The 20,760-nt window shown below is 39.9% G+C and overlaps 1 protein-coding gene across 1 annotated transcript in view; it reads left to right on the forward strand.

Moving 5' to 3' along the window:
- The window catches only part of FEZ1 (fasciculation and elongation protein zeta 1), a 36,186-nt gene extending 21,312 nt beyond the window's left edge, over positions 1-14,874 (forward strand). The window contains exons 5-9 of the mRNA XM_044666184.1: positions 1,815-2,086; positions 2,991-3,071; positions 5,373-5,448; positions 12,356-12,421; positions 14,536-14,874. Coding sequence (XP_044522119.1) covers positions 1,815-2,086; positions 2,991-3,071; positions 5,373-5,448; positions 12,356-12,421; positions 14,536-14,552 — 512 coding nt within the window. The 3' untranslated portion in view covers positions 14,553-14,874. The remainder of the gene's footprint in view (positions 1-1,814; positions 2,087-2,990; positions 3,072-5,372; positions 5,449-12,355; positions 12,422-14,535) is intronic.
- Positions 14,875-20,760: the final 5,886 nt, after the last annotated feature.

Here is a 20,760-nt window from a genome sequence, read left to right on the forward strand (position 1 = left end):
TGTGTGTGTGTGTGTGTGTGTGTGTGTGTGTGTGTGTGTGTGTGTGTGTGTGTATGTGTGTGTATGTGTATAGAAAGATAGAGAGAGAATAAGAGTAAGAAACTTGACCTGTTAATCACTGGTATAGAGAATTCCCAAGCAGGGAAACTCCTTCAAACAATAATGCAGGTCAGCAGCTTCTTTTCAACTTATAGTCTTAGAGAGCTGCATAGATCATGTAAATATACACACACACACAAATATACACACTTGCGGTGTAAAGGAGGCTTCAGGATGTCATGGGGGTCACCACTCATGTGGGTTCTGTATATTAGAACAACCCCTATGAATAAATAGTCCCCCCACATTCCTCCCTGATTTAAGCCAGACATGTCTCCCTGATTATTGTTCATAAAGACATCAGTGATGTCGAGAGGGCTGTCTCCAAAGGTTCTACCTCCCCATTATTTTTGAACTCCATCCTCCTCTACTTAGAGGCCCTAGTTCAGGTCCTCGTCACCTTTAACACGGAACATCGTAATAGCCTCCTAGTTGGTTTTCTACTTGCCAGACTCTCCTGCCTCCAGTTCATCAATAAGCTTTTATTAATCTACTAAATACAAGGCATGATGCTAGGCACAGAATACAGATAAAAGTAAAATGTTTCATCTTCAATTTAGGTGGCAAAACTTCATCGTAATGCACAGAGCTGATAATGTCACTGCTTTGCTTTAAAACAACAATAAGATTTCAATGGTTCCCTGTCTTCTCTAAGATAATCTTAGTCTGGCATTCTAGACCCCTCTACAATTTCACTCTAAATTACCTTTCCTGACTTATTTCATATTATGGAGTCTGCATTCCATTTAAAGCTGTTCTCAGTAGCTTCCCTGAATTTGCACAGGCTCTCCACAGAATTCCTGCTTCTCACTTCTGCCTTTCAGAATATCTTCCTTCAAGGCATAATCCAGATGCCTTCTCCTCCAAGAAACCTTTCCTGATGCTCCCAATGGTTAGTCCTCTCCCTTAAGTGATATTGCACTAACTTTTCTCCCTAGATTTTGTCTCCTTATCCCCTAACCTTAGGACATAAAGCCACCAAACCGAGTGCTGTATACAAAGTAAGTCCTTAAATAAAGCCCTTGAAGGAAGTAAAACAAAGAGTCAGAGAGTCATGGCAATATACATTCTATGGATGGTGATCATTCTGTGAATCAACTCCAAGTCTAGGTTTTGTTCCCGGGTCTCTCATTTATGTTGTTCAGTCATTTCAGTAGTTTTCAACTCTTCATGACCCCATTTAGGATTTTCTTGGCAAAAATACTGAAGTAGTTTGCCATTTCCTTCTCCAGTTCATTTTATAGATGAAGAAACTGAGGCAAACAGGGTTAAGTGATTTGTCCAGGGTTACATAGCTAGTGAGTGTCCAAGGTCAGATTTGAACACAAGTCTTTCTGATTTCTGATCCAGGGCTATCTACTGTGCCACCTAGCTGTCCTCCACCGCTTATAGTCTTAGAATTAGAAGAAACCTTGAAGATCAACTAGTTTAACACTCTCATTTTATAGATGAGGAAGCTGAGAGGTTCAGGGACTTGCCCAAGATCACACGCATAGACATAGTTGGTGACAGCCTCTCAACTCAAAGTCTAAGGCTCTTTCCATTGTAGCACATTGCCTTCTTCAGTGAAATGATGCTCTTGTCTTCTGTGGAAAACCTGGTGGGTCTCCCACTGTAGGCAGGGCTAGCCCCACTTGGTATGGTATTTCCCACCTTGCCTCAGTTAGGGCTGGTTTGAGGAATGGTGTGGAGTGTGCTGGGCTTCTTTCTTACAGGACTGAGACATATGTCAGGGTCTGAGCTTGGTGAACTGTTGGATCGGGTCGAAGGTGCCATCCGTGATTACTCTGAGGAACTGGTACAACAGCTTGCCAGGCGGGATGAGCTGGAATTTGAGAAGGAAGTGAAGAATTCCTTTATTACTGTGCTGATTGAGGTCCAGAACAAACAGAAGGAGCAGAGAGAGCTGATGAAGAAGAGACGGAAAGAGAAAGGGTTGAGCCTACAGAGTAGCCGAATAGAAAAAGGAAACCAGATGCCCCTCAAGGTGGGTGAAGAATCCCTTGTAGAGGGGGGAAACTACTGTGTGGCTGATCCCCAGCCCCTGCAGATGTTGGGGGATGAGCAGCCCCATTCACTTGTAGGAACCCAAGTCCCAACTCAATCTTTTAGTAAATGACAAATATGTGTCATGTACTGTGGGTACAAAGAAGGGCAAAATATAGTTCCTGATTCCAATCTAGTTGAAAAGACAGTCCATATGCATAAGAATATAAATAATGAGTTTGACATGTAGTGCTCTTTATAGGGGAGCTCTAAGAAAATAAGGGTCTTGGCTCTGACGTTTAGTATAAAATGGAGATCTGCTTCCAGATCTCTGGCTAACTGAGGATGTTAGCCCTGGCTTGCCCTTTCAGGCTAGAATATGAGTTCATTCATTGTCAATGACTCCTTGAAATCTCAAAGGTTGGAAATGAGCCAAAGACTGATCATGGCTGTGCCAGGATTATTTAGACTAATGCTTCCCTGTCAGTGAAAGTGCCACTGCCCTCCAACCATAGCATTGATTCCCAAGTCCCTTTTCTCTCAGTTTCATCTGGCCAGATTTTATGGGAGTACTTCATTCATTTTTTTATGCCTTTGTCTTTTTTGGAAAATCTAAAGGCAGTGAGGTCAGAGATTCAGAGGACCCTTGCACCCACTGAGATTGGGGTCTTGCCACTCTGAGGGTATTCTAGTTACTCTCACGTCACCTAGGTCTACTCAGACTTGGTTTGTAGCTCTAGACTGACCACATCTCTGATGCTACAGCATCCCAATGTACTCACCCACAAAACATGTGAATGTATAGTTCCTAGGCTTCCGGAAGGGTCCAGAAACGTTGAGGGTAGGAAGCTCCAAGGTTCAGAAAAGCCTTTGCCTGTCTAGAATCCCTCTCTTCTCTTTTCCAGCGCTTCAGCATGGAGGGGATCTCCAACATCCTGCAGACTGGTATTCGGCAGACCTTTGGCAACTCAGGAACTGATAAACAGGTATGAGAAGTATCTCTAGCACCCAGATTCCTTCCTGGCTCCTGCAGCTCAACCTCCCTGAACAAAGGGTGAGATTAATAGATGATTCGGCAGTCTTCACAACATTTCTCCTTCCTTTAACAAAGGGAATATTCCTTATCAGAAATGTGATGAAGGTCACAAAACATAGGTGCTACATAAAATGGAAATTAAGGCAGTGTAAGATAACTATAAGTGATTGATATACCACCAGACAAGGCTCATAGGATCCCCATTTTCCAAGATTAAGATTCCATTTAAGAGCTGTTCTTTCTACTGCATTAGGGCTGTGCAGCTTTTCCAGGGATCCTATTTGGCCTCCAGCTCACACTAGATGTGCTTCAAATTCCAGAGTCACACAATTATATTTCTTTTTCAACTCCATTTGACCATTTTTCTATTGGGGGGCAACTTGGACCTCTTTCTGATTACTAAGGCAAAACATGAGATTTAAAAATCAAAATAATTCTTATTTGTCTCTTTTAAAAATTAAAATAAGTTCTTGTCTGTTTTTTTAACTAGAAGTTCCTATTTGTCTGATTTTTTAAAAGTAGAATAAGTTCTTTTTAAAATTTTTTAAATTAGAAATTTTTTCTAATAGAATACAGAATTTTAAAAAATTAATAATAGAAAAAAGTAGCTGCTTCATTAAAAATTTAGAACAAGTTCTTATTTTTCTTATTTGTCTTGGGAGTGGATCAGATGACCTCTTAAGTTCTCTATTAGTCAAGGATGCATTAATTAATTGCTGGGGCTCCTTGGGATGCTGGTTTTGTTGCAGACGCACCAATAAAAACCAGCAGAGGGAGCATATCCAACACTCAGGATTCCTGGCATTACTATGTATTACTTTCCTGTCATTTTTGATTTATGAATCATAGACTTTTGAACTTTAGAAATGGAAAGAACTTTAGAAAGGATCTTTCCTAATCTTCCTTTTACAGGCAGACCCCAAGGCTTGAAGAAGGGAAGTATCTTGCTCAAAGTTACATGACTAGTCAATGGCAGGGAAAGAAGTCTCTGTCAAACTGCATTCTGAAACATAAGGAATGATCTTAGTCATCAATAAAGAATGAATATTTCCTAAATGACTAAAGGTAGCTAGGAGACCTATTTTGTTTTCTCATTTAATTCAAATCATTTACTCTGGCTGAAGTGTTCAGAACACACAGTAGGCACTTCGGATTCCAAGGACCTGGGTTTTAATTCCCACAATGCCATTTTTAAAGCTTTGTAACTCTCCAAATCTGTCTCCTCATCTGTAAAGAAGGGATCAGAATAATTCTGCTGGCTGGCTCACAGTGGTGCTTTGCTTCACAAAATTTGAAGTGTTATAGAAATGTGAGTTATTGTTAATACAACAAAGCCTGCATTTATCTTTCCTACTTTTAGGACAGACTTCCTCTACCTCTCTACCTGTTGAAATCTTGCCCTTTCTCTACTGCACAGTTTAAGTACTGTTCTGCCTGTACCATGAGGCCTCTTGAACCAAGAGGATTAGGTTGCCTCATGTGGCACCATAAAGACCTGAATACAAATGCTGCTAACTTTGACTAGCCGAGTACTCTGAGCAAGTCTCTTAACCTCTGAGAGCCTCAGTTTTTTCATCTATAAAATAAGAGGGTTGCATTAAGAATCCTTTCAATTCTAAACCAATAACTCCATGCTCCCCAACACTAATGCCTCCCTTGTGTACATTTTCTCTTGTTTTATATCATTTATGTCATATGCCACATTTTCCCACTAGATTGTAATCTCTTTAAGGGCAAGACCTATGTCATTTTCATCTGTGATCCCCACTAACTAAGAAAGTACCTTGGACACAATATATGTGTGTATTGAATTATAAATGAAACAGAGAAGATAACTATATGAGTTGGCCATACATCCTTAAATGGCAAGCCTCTGGAGATAGGAATGAAATTGTCAAGAAGACTCCTGAAACAGGGATCTTTAATTTTATTTTTATTGAATTTGAGTTCAAATCTTGATTATATTTGAATATGTACCTGTGTAATTTTGGGCAAATCGCTAAACCTTACTGGGTTTCTTTTACTTTGTTTATAAAATAAAAGAGCTCAATTAAAAGAACTCTTATGTCCCTTTCCTCAAAGCTCTAAATTTCTGATTCTCTGAGAATGCCATACTTCACAAAGTACTAGGTGTTAGCAAGAGAAAAAGCATCCTGTTCCTGGAAACAAATGGACCTCAGACTATCTTTGAAACCTGAAAAAGTTCCCTTCTCAAGTCTCATGCCCAACTGCCCATGTGTTTCCTTTGCAGTATCTGAACACAGTCATTCCCTATGAAAAGAAAGCCTCACCTCCATCCGTGGAAGATCTGCAGATGCTGACAAACAGTAAGTTCTTTTATCCCTTTTCTGGGACCCCTTCCTTGCACATATTCCCTCCTCCAGGGCCCACGGAAAATTCCTTGAAACCTGTGTTTAGCTGGTCAGAATGTATTCCTCACTAGCTTCATCAGCCTGCTGCTTGAATAGGTAAAATTAAGATAATCCCAAGAGCTCAAGGCTGCTTTTATCCATTGCCTAACAGGGAAAAGTCTTGCTTGGGATAAGTCTCTGGTTAGCTTCTTTATTCTGACCAGAGAAATCCTTGGCCAAATTGTGTCTCTCACCACCTAGAAATTCTCTTCCATGTTAACTGCCTTCTTCTTGTGTTTTAGTCCATTTATAATTTTTTTAATTAAAAAAAATTTGTTAAACCCTTACCTTCCATCTTGGAGTCAATACTGTGTATTGGCTCCAAGGCAGAAGAGTGGTAAGGGTAGGCAATGAGGGTCAAGTGACTTGCCCAGGGTCACACAGCTAGGAAGTGTCTGAGGCCAGATTTGAACCTAGGACCTCCCATGTCTAGGCCTGGCTCTCAATCCACTGACAGCTGCCCCACTGTTTAAGTCCATTTAGCTGATCTGTTACTAGTTTTCCCACCTCCTCTCCAAAGAGCAGGGAGCTCAGTGTGAGAGCTCTCAGTTCTGTTAGAAGAGCTGTCCATCTGGAGAAAGCCAGGGGAAGAATAGAAAGGAAGGACTCATTCTTAAGGAAGACAAGGAAAGAAAATGCCTTTCTTTTCCTTTTCAGCAAATGGCTCTCTCTTCTTTGGATCTACTTTCAAACATTCACAAACACTCTGAGCTTCAGGAGGAAACAGTATGTCAAAAATAGTCTTTTGTAGGCAAAATAGATTTATATACATCAAACATTACAACCCCCCCCCCAAAGGGCTTGGTTGGGGGTTGGGGAAGGCATGGTGTTAGCCACTAATGCCAGCTCCACTCTTTTAAGAATAGAAAAACCCAAGGCTGAGATGCTGTGACAGGCTGGGTGGATTCTGGGAGAACCTTCATCTCCCTGGCAACGGTGCCCTGCAGAGAATGACACAGACCAAGCTGCCTTCCCCATTGATGCAGTGAGCAAAGTGGGAGGGGAGTGAGCTTTGTGATGGTTTGATACCCCAGGGCTTTCTCTGGAGGAGAGGAAGAAAAGAGGAGCTATCTCTTCAGCAGAGGAAGATGCCTGCTGGGACCTAGTGCTAAAGGTGACCAAACGTTTCCGATTATATCAGTTTGGAGACCTAAAGCAGGAGGCTCCAGTGTAAGGGAAGCTCCGATATGGAAGAAAAATAGACAAATCTTCAACTGAAGAGAAATCAACAGACATCCTGTCCTTGAGAATCTAGAATTTTCATTTCAAAGCACATTGATGTTTTCTTTTGTAGTTTTTAAAGCTCTTTTTTGCATATGTATTCATAGAAGATATTTCGAGAGGCAGGAGTACCAATTTATTTGTGGATGCATATATGCATTTGTGCTTTTAGAAATTCCTCAATTTTAGATAATCATAGAATCTGAGTTGGGAAATCTAGTCCACTTGCTAATTTAATAGGTCCAGTGTCTTACAGATCATTGCATTGGAACTCAGTTCATTTTTCAATTCAATCCAACAAGCATTTAGTAAAAAACTGTTGTGTGCCAAGCACTGTACTGGGCCCTGGGGACCCAGAGACAAAACCAAAAGGGTTCATGTCCTTAAGGATCTTATTATAGGGGATTTCTAATTTAGTGTTCTTTCCTTTAAACCCAGTGGTTTGCAGTAAATGTTTAACAGTAGCCTCACTGAAAAGCGGAGGCACTTTCAGGTTTAATCTTCACTATTTATCTTTTCTCTTATCACTTTCTCAGATCTAGACAATCAACAAAACAATATCTCATACTCTGATTTGTTTCCAAGGTGTAAATGCTCACACTGAAAATTGAACAATCCTCTTCTCTCTCCAGCCAGTCTGGATCACACCACTGACTATGCCTTTCACATAATCACAGAAGTTAATATTTAAAGTTCAGTCTTCATCATGGTTTTAAAAGAAAGAAGAAAGCAATGCATTGTAGATAGTAATGAGTGATAAGTAATTGGGAATGCAAAATGAAATTCTTACACTTTATTAGTCTTAGATTTATTTATATTTCTAGCAAATTCCTATGTGTTAAAATTTCCTATAGATTATAGGCTAATAGATTTGGAGATGGAAGGGATCATCTAACATAGTGATGGCAAACTCAAACAGAAATAGATCCCTGCAGACTCTTAGAAAACCATGAATTAACATTATCTGTGTTGCATTGTGTATTTCTTTCTTTTGTTAAATATTTTGCAATTACATTATAATTTAGGAGTTTTGTGGGCAGGACTGAGTTTGACATCTCTGATCTAGCACACTGCCGCCGCCACCTTTTTACAGATGAGGAAACTGAAGCAAAAGAATGTGAAATGACATTGATTTGATGATCATGATGATAGCTGGCATTTATATTTGAACCAATTATGTAAGACCTCCTTTGTAAAGCTTCCCTTATGTGGATGTGTGAATAATGTCTACTCTCTGCTATCCTTGAATCAAGAAATCAGAGGCCAAAGATTTACATAGATGCTAAGATGTACAATTCATTTCAATTTAGAATTTTAAGATGGTCTGCTCTGATAATCATTGTTAGCTAAATGACATCTCTGTATTCACTGTCGGTGAAGATCTACTTCTTTTTTGTCATGCATTATGCACATGCTGTCTTGACAAGCATTCCCAGTTGACATCATTGAATAGAACACCAGAGAGCAAAAATGATATTAAAAAAAAATACCTACGTTCCATCAACCTGCTGTAAGCCCCTAACTAGAAGGGGACTCAGCTTACTAGCTTTGCTCTTGTCCTTTACTGTTAGCTCAAGCACCCATTTCTACCCAACTCAAACCATTCCTGCCCCACTCTCACTTGGAGGTCCTCCCTCTTGACCATCATCCTATCATGAAACTAGGCTAAGAGGAGGAAGCTGTGAAAGTATACATTGTTTGGGGAACAAATGCAGAAAGTCTGCCACTTTTATTGTCCCCTCTATTTTCATCCACTGATTGTCTCCCTTTTGAATATAACTACCTTCCTGAAAGATTTTCTACAGTGACCTTCTTTGTTATGAAAACCACAATAACCTGTAGCAGATTGTTTACTGTTTGGGGAGGGGGGAAAAGGTGGAAAGGAGGAAAGGAAAGAGAATTTGGATTGCAAAAGGTCAGAAGACAATTGTTAAAATATGGTTTCTCGGGGACAGCTGGGTATCTCAGTGGATGGAGATTCAGGCCTAGAGACAGGAGGTCCTAAGTTCAAATCTGGCCTCAGACATTTCCCAGCTGTGTGACCCTGGGCAAGTCACTTGACCTCCATTGCCCACCCTTACCACTCTTACCAATATACACTTACACAGTATTGACTTCAAGATGGAAGGTAAGGTTTTAAAAAATAAAATAAAATAAAATAAAATATGGTTTCTATATGTAATTGAAAAAATAAAATAAAAGGAAAAGAAAGTGAAAGCTGCAAAGTATTTGGTTTAACAGGATGTCTTTCACAGGATATCCTTTAATAGGATGTTAATCACACACTCCCCTAGCTGCTAGTGAACTCCTTCCCAAACCATCTTGTATTGAACTATTTTAAAATTATTTATATTTGTTCTCTTAAAGTTTATTTTGTGTATGTGTATACACACACACACACACACACACACACACACACATATACACACACAGAGAGAGACACTGACAAAGGCGGGTGGTGGAGACTGAGACAGAACCAGAGAGAGATGGGTTGAGGGAGAGAGAGAAAGAGATTCTCCTTCATTAGAATGTGACCTCCTTAAGAGCTGGGATTGTTTAATCCTTTACATTTGTATCTCTAGTGCCTAGCACAGTGCCTGCTTGTGTTAGTAGATGCTTAATAAACATTTGCTATTTGATTGAGTACTTTAGAAATAAAAGAATTATCCCCATTGCCTAGCCCTTACCACTCTTCTGCCTTGGAGCCAATACACGGCATTGACTCCAAGACAGAAGGTAAGGGTTTAAAAAGAAAGAAAGAAAGAAAGAAAGAAAGAAAGAAAGAAAGAAAGAAATTATTAAAACTTAGACTAAAAATTCCTTAGGTTGTAATCATCTCATTCTTGTAAGTCATTCTGTCTCCTTAAGAAGAATATAAGGAGAGGAAAAAAAAAAAAAGAATATAAGAGGGCAGCTGGTGGCTCAGTGGATTGAGAGCCAGGCCCAGAGACAGGAGGCCCTAGGTTCAAATCTGACCTCACACTTCTTAGCTGTGTGACCCTGGACAAGTCACTTAACCTCCATTGCCTAGCCCTTACCACTCTTCTGCCTTAGAACCAATACACAGTATTTACTCTAAGATGGAAGGTAAAGGTTTAAAATAAAATTAAAATAAAAGAGAATAAAAATAAAAAGAATATAAGCAACTTGTACAGAGGGAATTCTGTTTTAGACTTCTCTTATTATCTTCATAATATCTAGCCCTGTACTGGGCAGATTGTAAATGCTCAATAAATTTTACTTGATGCCTTTAAAAAAATATCATAATTTGGGGCAGCTGGGTAGCTCAGTGGAGTGAGAGTCAGGCCTAGAGACAGGAGGTCCTAGGTTCAAACCCGGCCTCAGCCACTTCCCAGATGTGTGACCCTGGGCAAGTCACTTGACCCCCATTGCCCACCCTTACCAATCTTCCACCTATGAGACAATACACCGAAGTACAAGGGTTTAAAAAAAAATATATCATAATTTTTACCAGTGTTTTCCACTCATACACACCTGCCCAGAGATCGAAACTCACCTTATGTAACAAACAGCATTTCTAAAGATAAAAAGAATAAAAGTGCCAGGAGATAAACATTACTGATGAATATTATGAAAAAAAGTCTAAAAATACGTATAATATATTTTTCTAACATTTGTGGGCCTCTCACCTCTGCAAAGATGAGGAGTCAGGGGGTCATGTTATAGCTCTTCTTTCAAGCTATGATGCTTCTTACTTTGTTCAGTGGAATTCCACTGCTATTTATGAATATGAGAAAATAATTTTAAAAGGAACTAGGAGTAACTGGTCTAATCCTTGAGGATACTTTCTGATCAGATGTTCTATGATTTAGAGTTTGATTCTTATTCGGGTTGAGTAATGGAAGTTTAGATCAACAACTTTTTTTTAATTTAAATATTTTATTTTTTTAGAAAAATTTTCCATGGTCACATGATTCCTGTTTTTACTTTCCCCTGCAACCCCCCCATATCCAACACATATTTCCACTGGTTTTAACATGTGTGATCAATCAAGACTTATTTACATATTATTATAGTTGCATTGGTGTGGCCGTTTAGTGTTTACATCCCCAACCATGCCTGCATCAACCCATGTGTTCAAGCGGTTGTTTTTCTTCTGTGTTTCCTCTCCTGCAGTTCTTCCTCTGAATGTGGGTAGCGTTCTTTTCCATAAATCCCTCAGAATTGTCCTGGATCACTGCATTGCTGTTAGTACAGAAGTCCATTACATTCGATTTTACCACAGTGTATCAGTCTCTGTGTACAATGTTCTTCTGGCTCTGCTCCTTTATCTGCATCAATTCCTGGAGGTCTTTCCAGTTCACATGGAATTCCTCCAGTTTATTATTCCTTTTAGCACAATAGTATTCCATCACCAACATATACCACAATTTGTTCAGCCATTCCCCAATTGAAGGACATCCCCTCGTTTTCCAGTTTTTTGCCACCATAAAAAGTAGATCAACAACTTTTAAGATTGGCCTGAGTACCCAATTTTTTTTTTTTTGTCTTATTAGCATGGTGAAAATAATGCAATGGAATTACCAGTTTATTCTCTTTGGTTCATGGTTAATGTACCAGTGTATTTTTTGCATAGCCTTAATATATACATATTCTTTTGCAATTGTTTTCTTCATCTACCTATTTGGCATGCGCATGTCCAAGTATCAACATAGTTTACATACTTGACATTTAGTAGTAATATAGTATTTGTATTAATATACTACAGAGGCAAATAGGTTGTACAGTGATGGAGTTCTAGGTCTAGTCAGGAAGACCTGAATGCAAATTTGACCCCAGATAATAGTGATGTAACCCTGAGCAAGTGACTTGACCCAGTTTCCCTCAGTTTCCTCAACTATAAAATTGGGGAAATAGCCTAACCTACCTCCCAGGGTTGTTGTGAGGATCATATTTGTAAAACACTTAGCACAATGCCTGGTATGTAATTGGTGTGATATAAATGCTACTTCCTTTTCCTTCCCCTTTTCATAGTTTACATGGCTGTCCTGTTTTCAGTTTTCCCATGATACAAATATCATTGCTTTGGATGCCACTTTGAATGGATCAATTTTCTTTTCCACTTTGAATTATTTCCTTGGAGCAGTCCCCAGAAGTGGGGTAACTGGATCAAAGGGAATGAGCCTTTTATAACTCTTGGTACATAGTATCAGATTGCTCTCCAGAAAACCTAAAGTGGATTACAATGCCACTAGGCATATGTAGGTGGATGTTTCTCTGTATCCCCAACTTTGAGTCTCATCCTTCTTATTTATTTGTGCTGGAGTCCCAAGATGATGGCATCCCAAGGTCCTTTACATCTGTATTTTTGAGACTATGCATTTTTACATTTTAGAGTTCATCATTAGTTACTCATTTCTATGTAAGTTTTTCCATCTCCCTTAACAGTTTAGGCTAGCTGATTTGTGACAAAGAGAATATCTTTGAGCTTTGTTGATTCGATGCTTGGGTTTTTATAATCACTAGCCTTTCTGTCAACCAAGGGGGGTTGGTCAGTTTGTTGGTTGGGTAATTGGCCTTAGAAAGTGAACTACATGCCATAAATCAATGTCCTGCACCATTTCTATCTCCTTTCTCCTAGTTCTCTTTGCCATGAAGGAAGATAATGAGAAGGTGCCTACATTGCTGACGGACTACATTTTAAAAGGTAAGAATAATAGCTCCATGCCACCCTGAGCAGAAGAGTCCCTCTGGGAACCCCTTATTGTTTCCTGTCCCTGGTCTTTGAAGCTAATCTGAGGTTTCTCTAGAACCTAGCAAGGTGAATCTGTGCAGAAGAAAAGTCCTGAGTAGACAGGTTTTACAGAGACAAAGCCTGTTGCTCCAGGTATACAGGCTTCTGGGGAACTGAGAAACAGATCCCAGCCCCTCTTAATTACAGGAGTGAGGCCAAATGCAGAGTAAATGAAACAGCTGGGGAAATTGGACATTAAAGGACAGACAGGCTGTAAGACTCGGGACATTCTAATTTGGAAAAAATAGCCAAGGCCTTTTTTCATCACCATTTTCAAGGGTATAGAAAGAGTAAACCTGTGGCAAGGCATAGCAACACAGTTTCCATGGTGAGACTGGGTCGAAATTATAATGGAAAGAATTTAATTTTGATTTAGGGAAGAATTTCTGCTGCAAGGATTGTAAGACAATGAAACTTTTTCTGATGGGATTCTGGTATCTCTATGGGGTTTTTTGGGTGTGGTACGTTGCAGAGGTGGGTAAAAATCCAGGGTCTAGGAGTAGCCTGTTAATAGTTTAGGGGGCTGAAATTCTTTTTAATCTGTGATTCACTAAAATGGTAAATTTATCATGAACTTTTGTTTAGAATTCCTGTGCCCAATCGATTATTATATTTGCAGATGAGCAGTTGAACTGTGTTCCAAAAAGTTAGTGACAAGGTGGAACAATGGACTGAACCTAATAAGATAAAATTTAAGCAAGATAAATGTAAAGTCTTACCCTTGCACTTAAACAATCAGCTTTCCAAGGGCAGGATGGAAGACGTAAAGCTAAGTAAAAGTCCATGTGAAAGAGATGGAGGGGGGAGGGTAGGAGAAGAGGGGATATTGGGCTAAATAAATGAGCAGTACAGTGTGGAAGCTAAAATAATCTAACATGATCTTAGACTGCATTAAGAGTGGTGGGCAGGAGGCAGCTAGGTAGCTCAGTGGATTGAGAGTCAGGCCTAGAGATGGGAGGTCCTGGGTTCAAATCCGGCCTCAGACACTTCCCAGCTGTGTGACCCTGGGCATGTCACTTGACCCCCATTGCCCACCCTTACCACTCTTCCACCTAGGAGCCAATGCACAGAAGTTAAGGGTTTAAAAAAAAAAAAAGTAAAAAAAAAATAAAAGAGTGGTGGGCAGGTAGGATTGAGAACCACGCCCAGAGACAGAAGGCCCTGGGTTCAGACGTAGCCTCAGACACGTCTTAGCTGTGTGACCCTGGCCAAGTCACTTAACCCTGATTGCCCACCCCTTCCACATTTCTGCTTTGGAACTAATACACAATATTAATTCTAAGACAGAAGATAAAGAGTTTTAAAAGAGGGAGAGAGGTACAGTATGTAGAATAAAGGAGATGACAGTCTCATTGTTTTCTGCTTTGGTCATAACAAAGCTAGAATATTGTGTTTAACTTGCACACCATGTTTTAGGAAGGACTTTGGCAAGCTGGACAGTGTCAGGGAAAGGTGACAAGGATAAGGACTGGGAGAGACTGTGCTGTTATGTGAGAATCAGTTGGAGGAACTGAGTATAATTTAGCCTGGAGAAGAGAAGACTCAAGGGAACACAATAGCTTTGAGTATTTGAAAGGCTGTCACTTGGAAGACTGATTTGATTTATTATGTTTGGTCCCCTAGGGTATAACTAGCACAGTGGGAAGACATCACAGAGAGGCAGGTTTCAGCTATTACTAGGGAAATTATTAGGAGAAACTTCCTAACAATTAGAAGAACACCCCAAAGTACATTGGACAGCACAGAGAGGTGCTAAATTCCACACACGTTGGGTGACCCCTTGTTGGGGATGTCAGATAGCAAATTCCAGTTCAGAGATTTTTTTGGTCCATCTTGTCCCTGAGCTTCTTTCCAATCCTGGGATTCTGCTCTTAGGATTCAGCTCCGTGCTGAGGGGTTAGAGTGGTGGTTCTCTAATTGGGACGATGCAGAGTGAAGTTCTCGTGGCTGATGTTTGCCATCCTGAGCTTGAGCTAGGCAGGTCCTGGCCATATGTATGCTGACTGATCTCCTTTGCTCTTTTCTAGTGCTCTGTCCTACTTAACCTTGCCCTTCGGAGCACCCCAGCTGCAGGAGGTAGCTGGGCAAGAGAGTCATTCCATCGCAGGGACTGCATGACACCATGTAACCTCCGACGTGTACTTCAATGTGTATAGCATAACCTGGATTAAACATGAGCAAACGCGGGATCCTTTGCTGTTGGCTTCTAGTCCTAGTAATCATTGGATGCATGAATGAGGGGCATGAGGGCTAGTGACGTCTACTCCTCTCTGCCTGGGTCGGAGGAAGACAGATGCTTTTATCACTGACTATGTATTCTGGCTCCAGCCCTCAAAACACAGCTTACACTATGAGACTAATTTTGAAATAAACACTCATTTAATTAACCTTTGTCATATTTATTGAGGCATAATTCAAATTTCCATCTTTCTCTCCCTTTGATCCTAGGACCTCCATTCTAGGGAGGTCACACAGTTGACTTCTCGTCCTAGTCAACAGATGTCAACACTGCCCTTGGGAACCAGGAAAATATAATGATATAATGCCGTTCTAAGTATTCAGGGGTCACATATGTGCAGGCATTGGGGATATATGCGAAATATACATTGGGATGGAGGCAAGAGAGCAAACACTATTTTAGACTAGCCACAGAGTCACAAAATCAATGGTATACAATAACATTTTGCTTCTCAGTGACTTTGTGGAGAGTAGTACACCATATTTTGCAGTACCTTATTTAGAAGGCAGGGAAAAGAAGATGGTACTCCTCTGACTATCCTTCCCCAAAGACTGCCAGAAAGTGCCAGTGGTGTAGGAAGCATGGCGGCACTTTCTGTTCTCCTTAGTTTGTCACAGGTAATAGATGGTTTTCTCCTTGTCGTGAAGTACGTTCCCCCCTCAGTCAAGACTATGGGCATTCAATTCTGCTCTTCCTTCCACACAAGTGATTGCTTCTCCCCCATGGTGCAGACCCCAACATTTCCTAACTGTCTTGAGTCACCTCTAGAGAAGTCATTTCCTCAGGATGGTTTCCTTTCTGAATGCTGCCTCCTTCCCCTTCTGAAACTTCAGAAGTTCTTGACTTTTGTTTGCCACCTATAATGTCTACTGGGATAAAAGAGTGCTAGAGGGAAGAGAGTACTAGCTAGGTATGTCCTATGGACTTTTAAAAGAATATATAAATACAAGTTAATCTATAAACCAGCAGGTGTTTTAGGCAACTGCCACTTACAGATCAAACTCACAAAGAAGGATAGGGTATCAGAGCCTGAGTAAATCTGATAACCCTTCACTAAAGGAATGACAGTTGGAATTACTGGTCTCTGTCACAATCCAGGGAATAACACAAATATTAACTACTCACAAACTATGGGTTCTTTGAGGTGAGAGGAAACAAACAGGAAGGAAAACAAAATATTTTAATGTATAAAAAGGGTAAGGAGAGTGGGAGAGGCATTTCTATAACTAGGATTAGCTAACTGACAAGAAATGGAGTCCTAAGAGAGAGTTTCTCTGTCAACCCAAATTCAGTCAGGCTGACAGCCTTGACTAAAGACTAGAGGGAGAGAGCTGGGTATTGGGATTCTCACAGCTGGTCCAGGTTGCTTCTTTGATGGCTTCAGGATAACAGGAACCAACTCCTTGCACAGCCAATAATCCAAGAGATACCAGGTAGGGAAAAATGCCTGCAAACTGTCCACTAGAAATAGACACTCTCCACTACCAAGGGTTGTTTTGAGAGATGTTGTTTTTAATTTTCTCCAGTCCCAAAGATCCCAAGCTCATGAAGTCACTGCTGGCTGGACCTCTGCTCCAAACCCCTCTCAACACCAGCACTGACAGTTTCACTCCTCCCTCAGCTGCATTCCAATGCAGAATGTTCAAAGTTGATAGCCAAGCTCCCATTCCTTCTTACTCATCATAAATTTCTATTCTATTCCCTAAATTACTTCATTACAGTACTTACTCAATAGATGGACATTCCCTCAATTTTCAATTCCTTGCCACCACAAAAAGAGATGGGAAACCAAATTAAAGAAAAGAGCTAGGAATAAAATCTCTGGCACAAGGTACAATAGGCAAGAATTGTAGTGAAAAACAACAACACTGTCAGAATATGCAGTTTAGTTGAATTACCTTGCCCAATTCTGCAATAGACTAAATATACAAAACTTGTTTAAATTGTTCCCTCCCCCCAATCTACAGTAGACTGAATTCACAAAACTTAACTTCTTTTATTCTTAGACTGAATTCCCAAAGCCCTGCAGTACAAGGCACTCTTTGTCTGCATCAGATGACCACACAGATGTTGCACATTACACACAACTAAAGGTCCAGAATCACTTCCTTATAGAGACAGACTACATCCCATTGGTTCATTCAAATGCCCCAAATGTTGCTGTTTAGTGATATCCTCTAAGCAGCCCTGGAAAAAAGCTGAAAAAGCCAAAATTGGAATCCCAGAATGCTGAAACTTTTACCAAGTATGCCACTAAATTTCTTTTCCTGTTTGGCTGCTCACTTTATTTTACCTCCCCATTTGCAAACCTGTAATTGTCCCTGAGATCTCTAGGAAGCTACTCAGAGACATTCTCCCAGGAGAAGTAAGTTGAGCCTGGAAAGTCTAACATAAGGAGACAAATCTTATTGCTGATACTTGGTAGAGTAGCATGTAGAAAGCCAGAAATAAACAGTTTAATCTGTAAATCCTATCAGATCCAGCTATATAGCTAATGATTATAACTAATTGATGACTCCTTTCATTATTAAAACTTTTCTTGTGTAATAAATCATTTTAATTTAAAGAAAAAGAGGAAATATGTGGGAAGCCAATAAGAGAATAGATAAAAATCTGAGACTCCTCTTTTGACCCCTTTCGTGATCCTTGTGATTTCTTGTTGAAAAGTATTGTGGTCTTATTGAAAAGCTTTAAGTTCCTAGCTAACCAGCAGTTAAAAGGTTAACACTCTTCCCCTTTGGCCAGGAATGCAGCTGCCTGGTACAACCAAGGCCAAAACCTTAGCAGGGGCAATTCAACCCTGAGAAAATATTACCCAACGTGGCTTTCTGATAAGAACCCAGTCAAAATTCAGACTTGGCCTTGTTCTATTCTGAAGCCAATGAGACCTTTTGTGTTTTGATATGACATAATTTGTAACTTTTGCACATCTGCGAAGTTTCAGGGGGGTTCTTTTGAGTGAAATGAGTCTTGAAATATATATAAAAAACTCCATGCTCCTAGAGATTGTAGAAAATGGATAAATAAAGGTAATGGATAATGGAGACACCAGGGATATTATAATAAACCTAAGTAATTGTGCGTACACACACTGGGGTTTAAGAGAGACTGGACCAGGATGGAAAGATCAGAGTTTACTGGATTCTCACAGGAATGGCAGTTGGTCTTAACTGTCACTCAGCTTCCCCTAGGCCAGAGTCTAGAAACAAGCAGGCAAGGTAAAAGGGGCTTAACAGCTTTAATTATATTTGACTAAAAGGTGGGAAAGGGATTTCTATACTTAAAATCTAAAGGATAAAACCACAGGGCAATGGGAGGACTTATTCTACTTTTATCTAAGTGATCTAACAGGCAGGGCCCAAGGAGCAGTGGAGTCTCTAGAAGGCTGAATCAATCCTGGTGCCAGCCAGTCTTGAATCAGCACAGCTATGGATCAGAGGGGTGTCTTTGAGGGTTCTCACAGCTTTCCAAAGAGGTTCACAGGATGCCAAAATCCTAGGTGGTCCAAGATATCCAAGAAGAAAGAGTGTGCTTGAGAAACTGTCCACCAGGTCCCAAACTCCTCCTCTTCTTGGTGCTGTTCTGTTGTTGCTGGAAATCCACCTCCACTTAGGATCCGAAGGAAATCAGGAAGCAGGGTCTGAGATCTCCCTGGGCTGGCAACAGTTTATGCCCACCACTAATGGAGTCCTCTCTCAGGGCACCCACACTTCCTCTTCCTTCATTCTATCCTAGAATGCTCCAGGCTTCCTGCTAGGTCAACCTTAATACTTAATCAATAACTAATCTAATCTTCCTCACAACAAGACAGAGCTGGAAGCATGATCTAAAAGATCTTCAGAGTCGTTATTTCCTTATCAGATTATCAGAGATGATAAATAGATCTCCAGAGAGCACCTGTGACCCTCTTTGGGAGGGCATGCTTTATTTGAAAGGAATGGCAAAGGTAAAGTAGGATAGGGTGGGTAGAGTAATATTATACAGGGTGTCTGCCCCAAAAGCCTTGGTGCTTGGTTAAGAAATTTAAAGCTGCACTAAGACTTTGGGGACACACAATATCATGAGAAAACAATATGAGAAAATCTTGGAACTAGAAAAGGAAAGTTTAGTGGAGAACATCTGGGCAAAGATCAGTGAAGGCTGAGACAAAAGCATGACTTAGTATAATAAAAACCATCCAAAGAGAAAGAAGAAACAAATGAAGAGTTTCAGAAATAGATCTTGTAAGCCTTACACAGAGTGACCTAAGAGACCATAATGATGGGTGACTTCAATAATCTAGATGCTAACTGGAGATCTCATTTTGCCAAAAGCAAAGCAGCTAACAATTTTTTTTTTGGCTTGCCTTAAAGAGTATTTTATCCTTTAAAAGAGGAAGAATTCAAATCTGGGGTTACAGTCTTGCCAATAAGGAGGAATTGGTTACTTGTGTGAAAGAGAAGTCACATTTATTAAGCAGCTACTATTATGTACAAGGTATTGTGCCAAGTGCTTTACACATATTATCTCCTTTGAGCCTCACCTGAGAGGAAAGTGCTATTATTATCTCCATTTTACATGTGAGAAAACTGACACAGACTGATTAAGTGATCTGCCTAGGGTCGCACAGCTAATAAATGTCTGAGGCTAGATTTCAGCTCAGGTCTTCCTGACTCCAGACCCAGCATGTTATACTCTGGGTCACTTAGATGCAATGATGGAAATCTTGAAGAGAAGTGACTGTTCCATCTTAGAATTTGAGATGGAAGAGGAGAGGAAATCAAGACACAGTTCAACATGCACTCTACAATCTTGGAAAATAGATTACAAAATGATTTATAGAAAAGAAAGGTGAGATCTCATGAACTAATTTAACCTTGAAGAGATGGGAAACTTTCAAGAAAAAAAATTCTGATTATGCAAAGAGAAACAATTCCAATAAGAACCAAAAAGAAGAGTTGCCTAATGAGACTGAGGTGGATGCAGATAACTTATACATCAATTCGGATTTTAATAAGACATTTATAGAAGGTACAAAACAATGGGGAGTGAGAGAATGAACATTTATTTAGTACCTACTGTGTGTCAGGCACTGTGCTAAGTGCTTTACAAATAATTCATGTGATCCTCACATTAACCCTGTGAGGTAGGCACTCTTATTATTGTCATTTTACTGTTTTGAGGAAAAGAAGGGAGACAGAAGTTGTGATTTAGGTGTCACACAGGTGACACAAGGTCACACTGAATATAAAAGTTTGGCACCATCCTATAAGGATGCTCAAGAGTAGCTAAGACTAGTGAGCAAAGACAACGAAAGGGGCATATATATGCATATATATATGTATGTACACACATATACATATGTTTAACCCCTTATCTTCTGCTTAGAATCCATACTAAGGATATTTTTTTAAAAAGCAATATTTGGGGGAAGCAAAGGGAGATCAAAGATGCAGTAGATAAGACCACTGCTTGAATTGAATGGGATAATAATAATAGGACAGATCTGTTTAAGGACAGACTGGTTTAATCCTTAATATTCTAGGTTGATTTATTTTCTGCCAAATAGAATGTCCTTTACATTCTATAAAGGGATTGTAAGGGACATTATAAAAATGGGAGGTTAACCATAAATGAATAAGGAGATAGTAAGATTGCACCTAGCTGCTCTTGAAGAGTCTAAGTAATCAGATTCAGATGAACTGCATCCCAGGAGACTGAAGGAAACAGCTACTGTGACCATAATGTTGACCATTATGAAACAACCAGGTAGGTCAGCTGATAAAGTGCTAGGCCTGGAGTCAGGAAGATCTGAGTTCAAATATAACTTCATATACTTATTATCATTATAACCTGGGCAAGTTATTTAACCCCTATCTGCCTCTATTTTATACAAATATTTTTTTTTTAAATCAAATAAGATCGACATTTTTATCCTCTTGCCCCTAACTCAATTGAAAATACAGGAAAAACTAATATAATTACAAACACATATAGCCAATCAAAACAAATTTCTACACTGGCCACAACTAAA

Source organism: Gracilinanus agilis, chromosome 3, assembly GCF_016433145.1.
Source record: "Gracilinanus agilis isolate LMUSP501 chromosome 3, AgileGrace, whole genome shotgun sequence".
Classification (NCBI taxonomy): Eukaryota; Metazoa; Chordata; class Mammalia; order Didelphimorphia; family Didelphidae; genus Gracilinanus; species Gracilinanus agilis.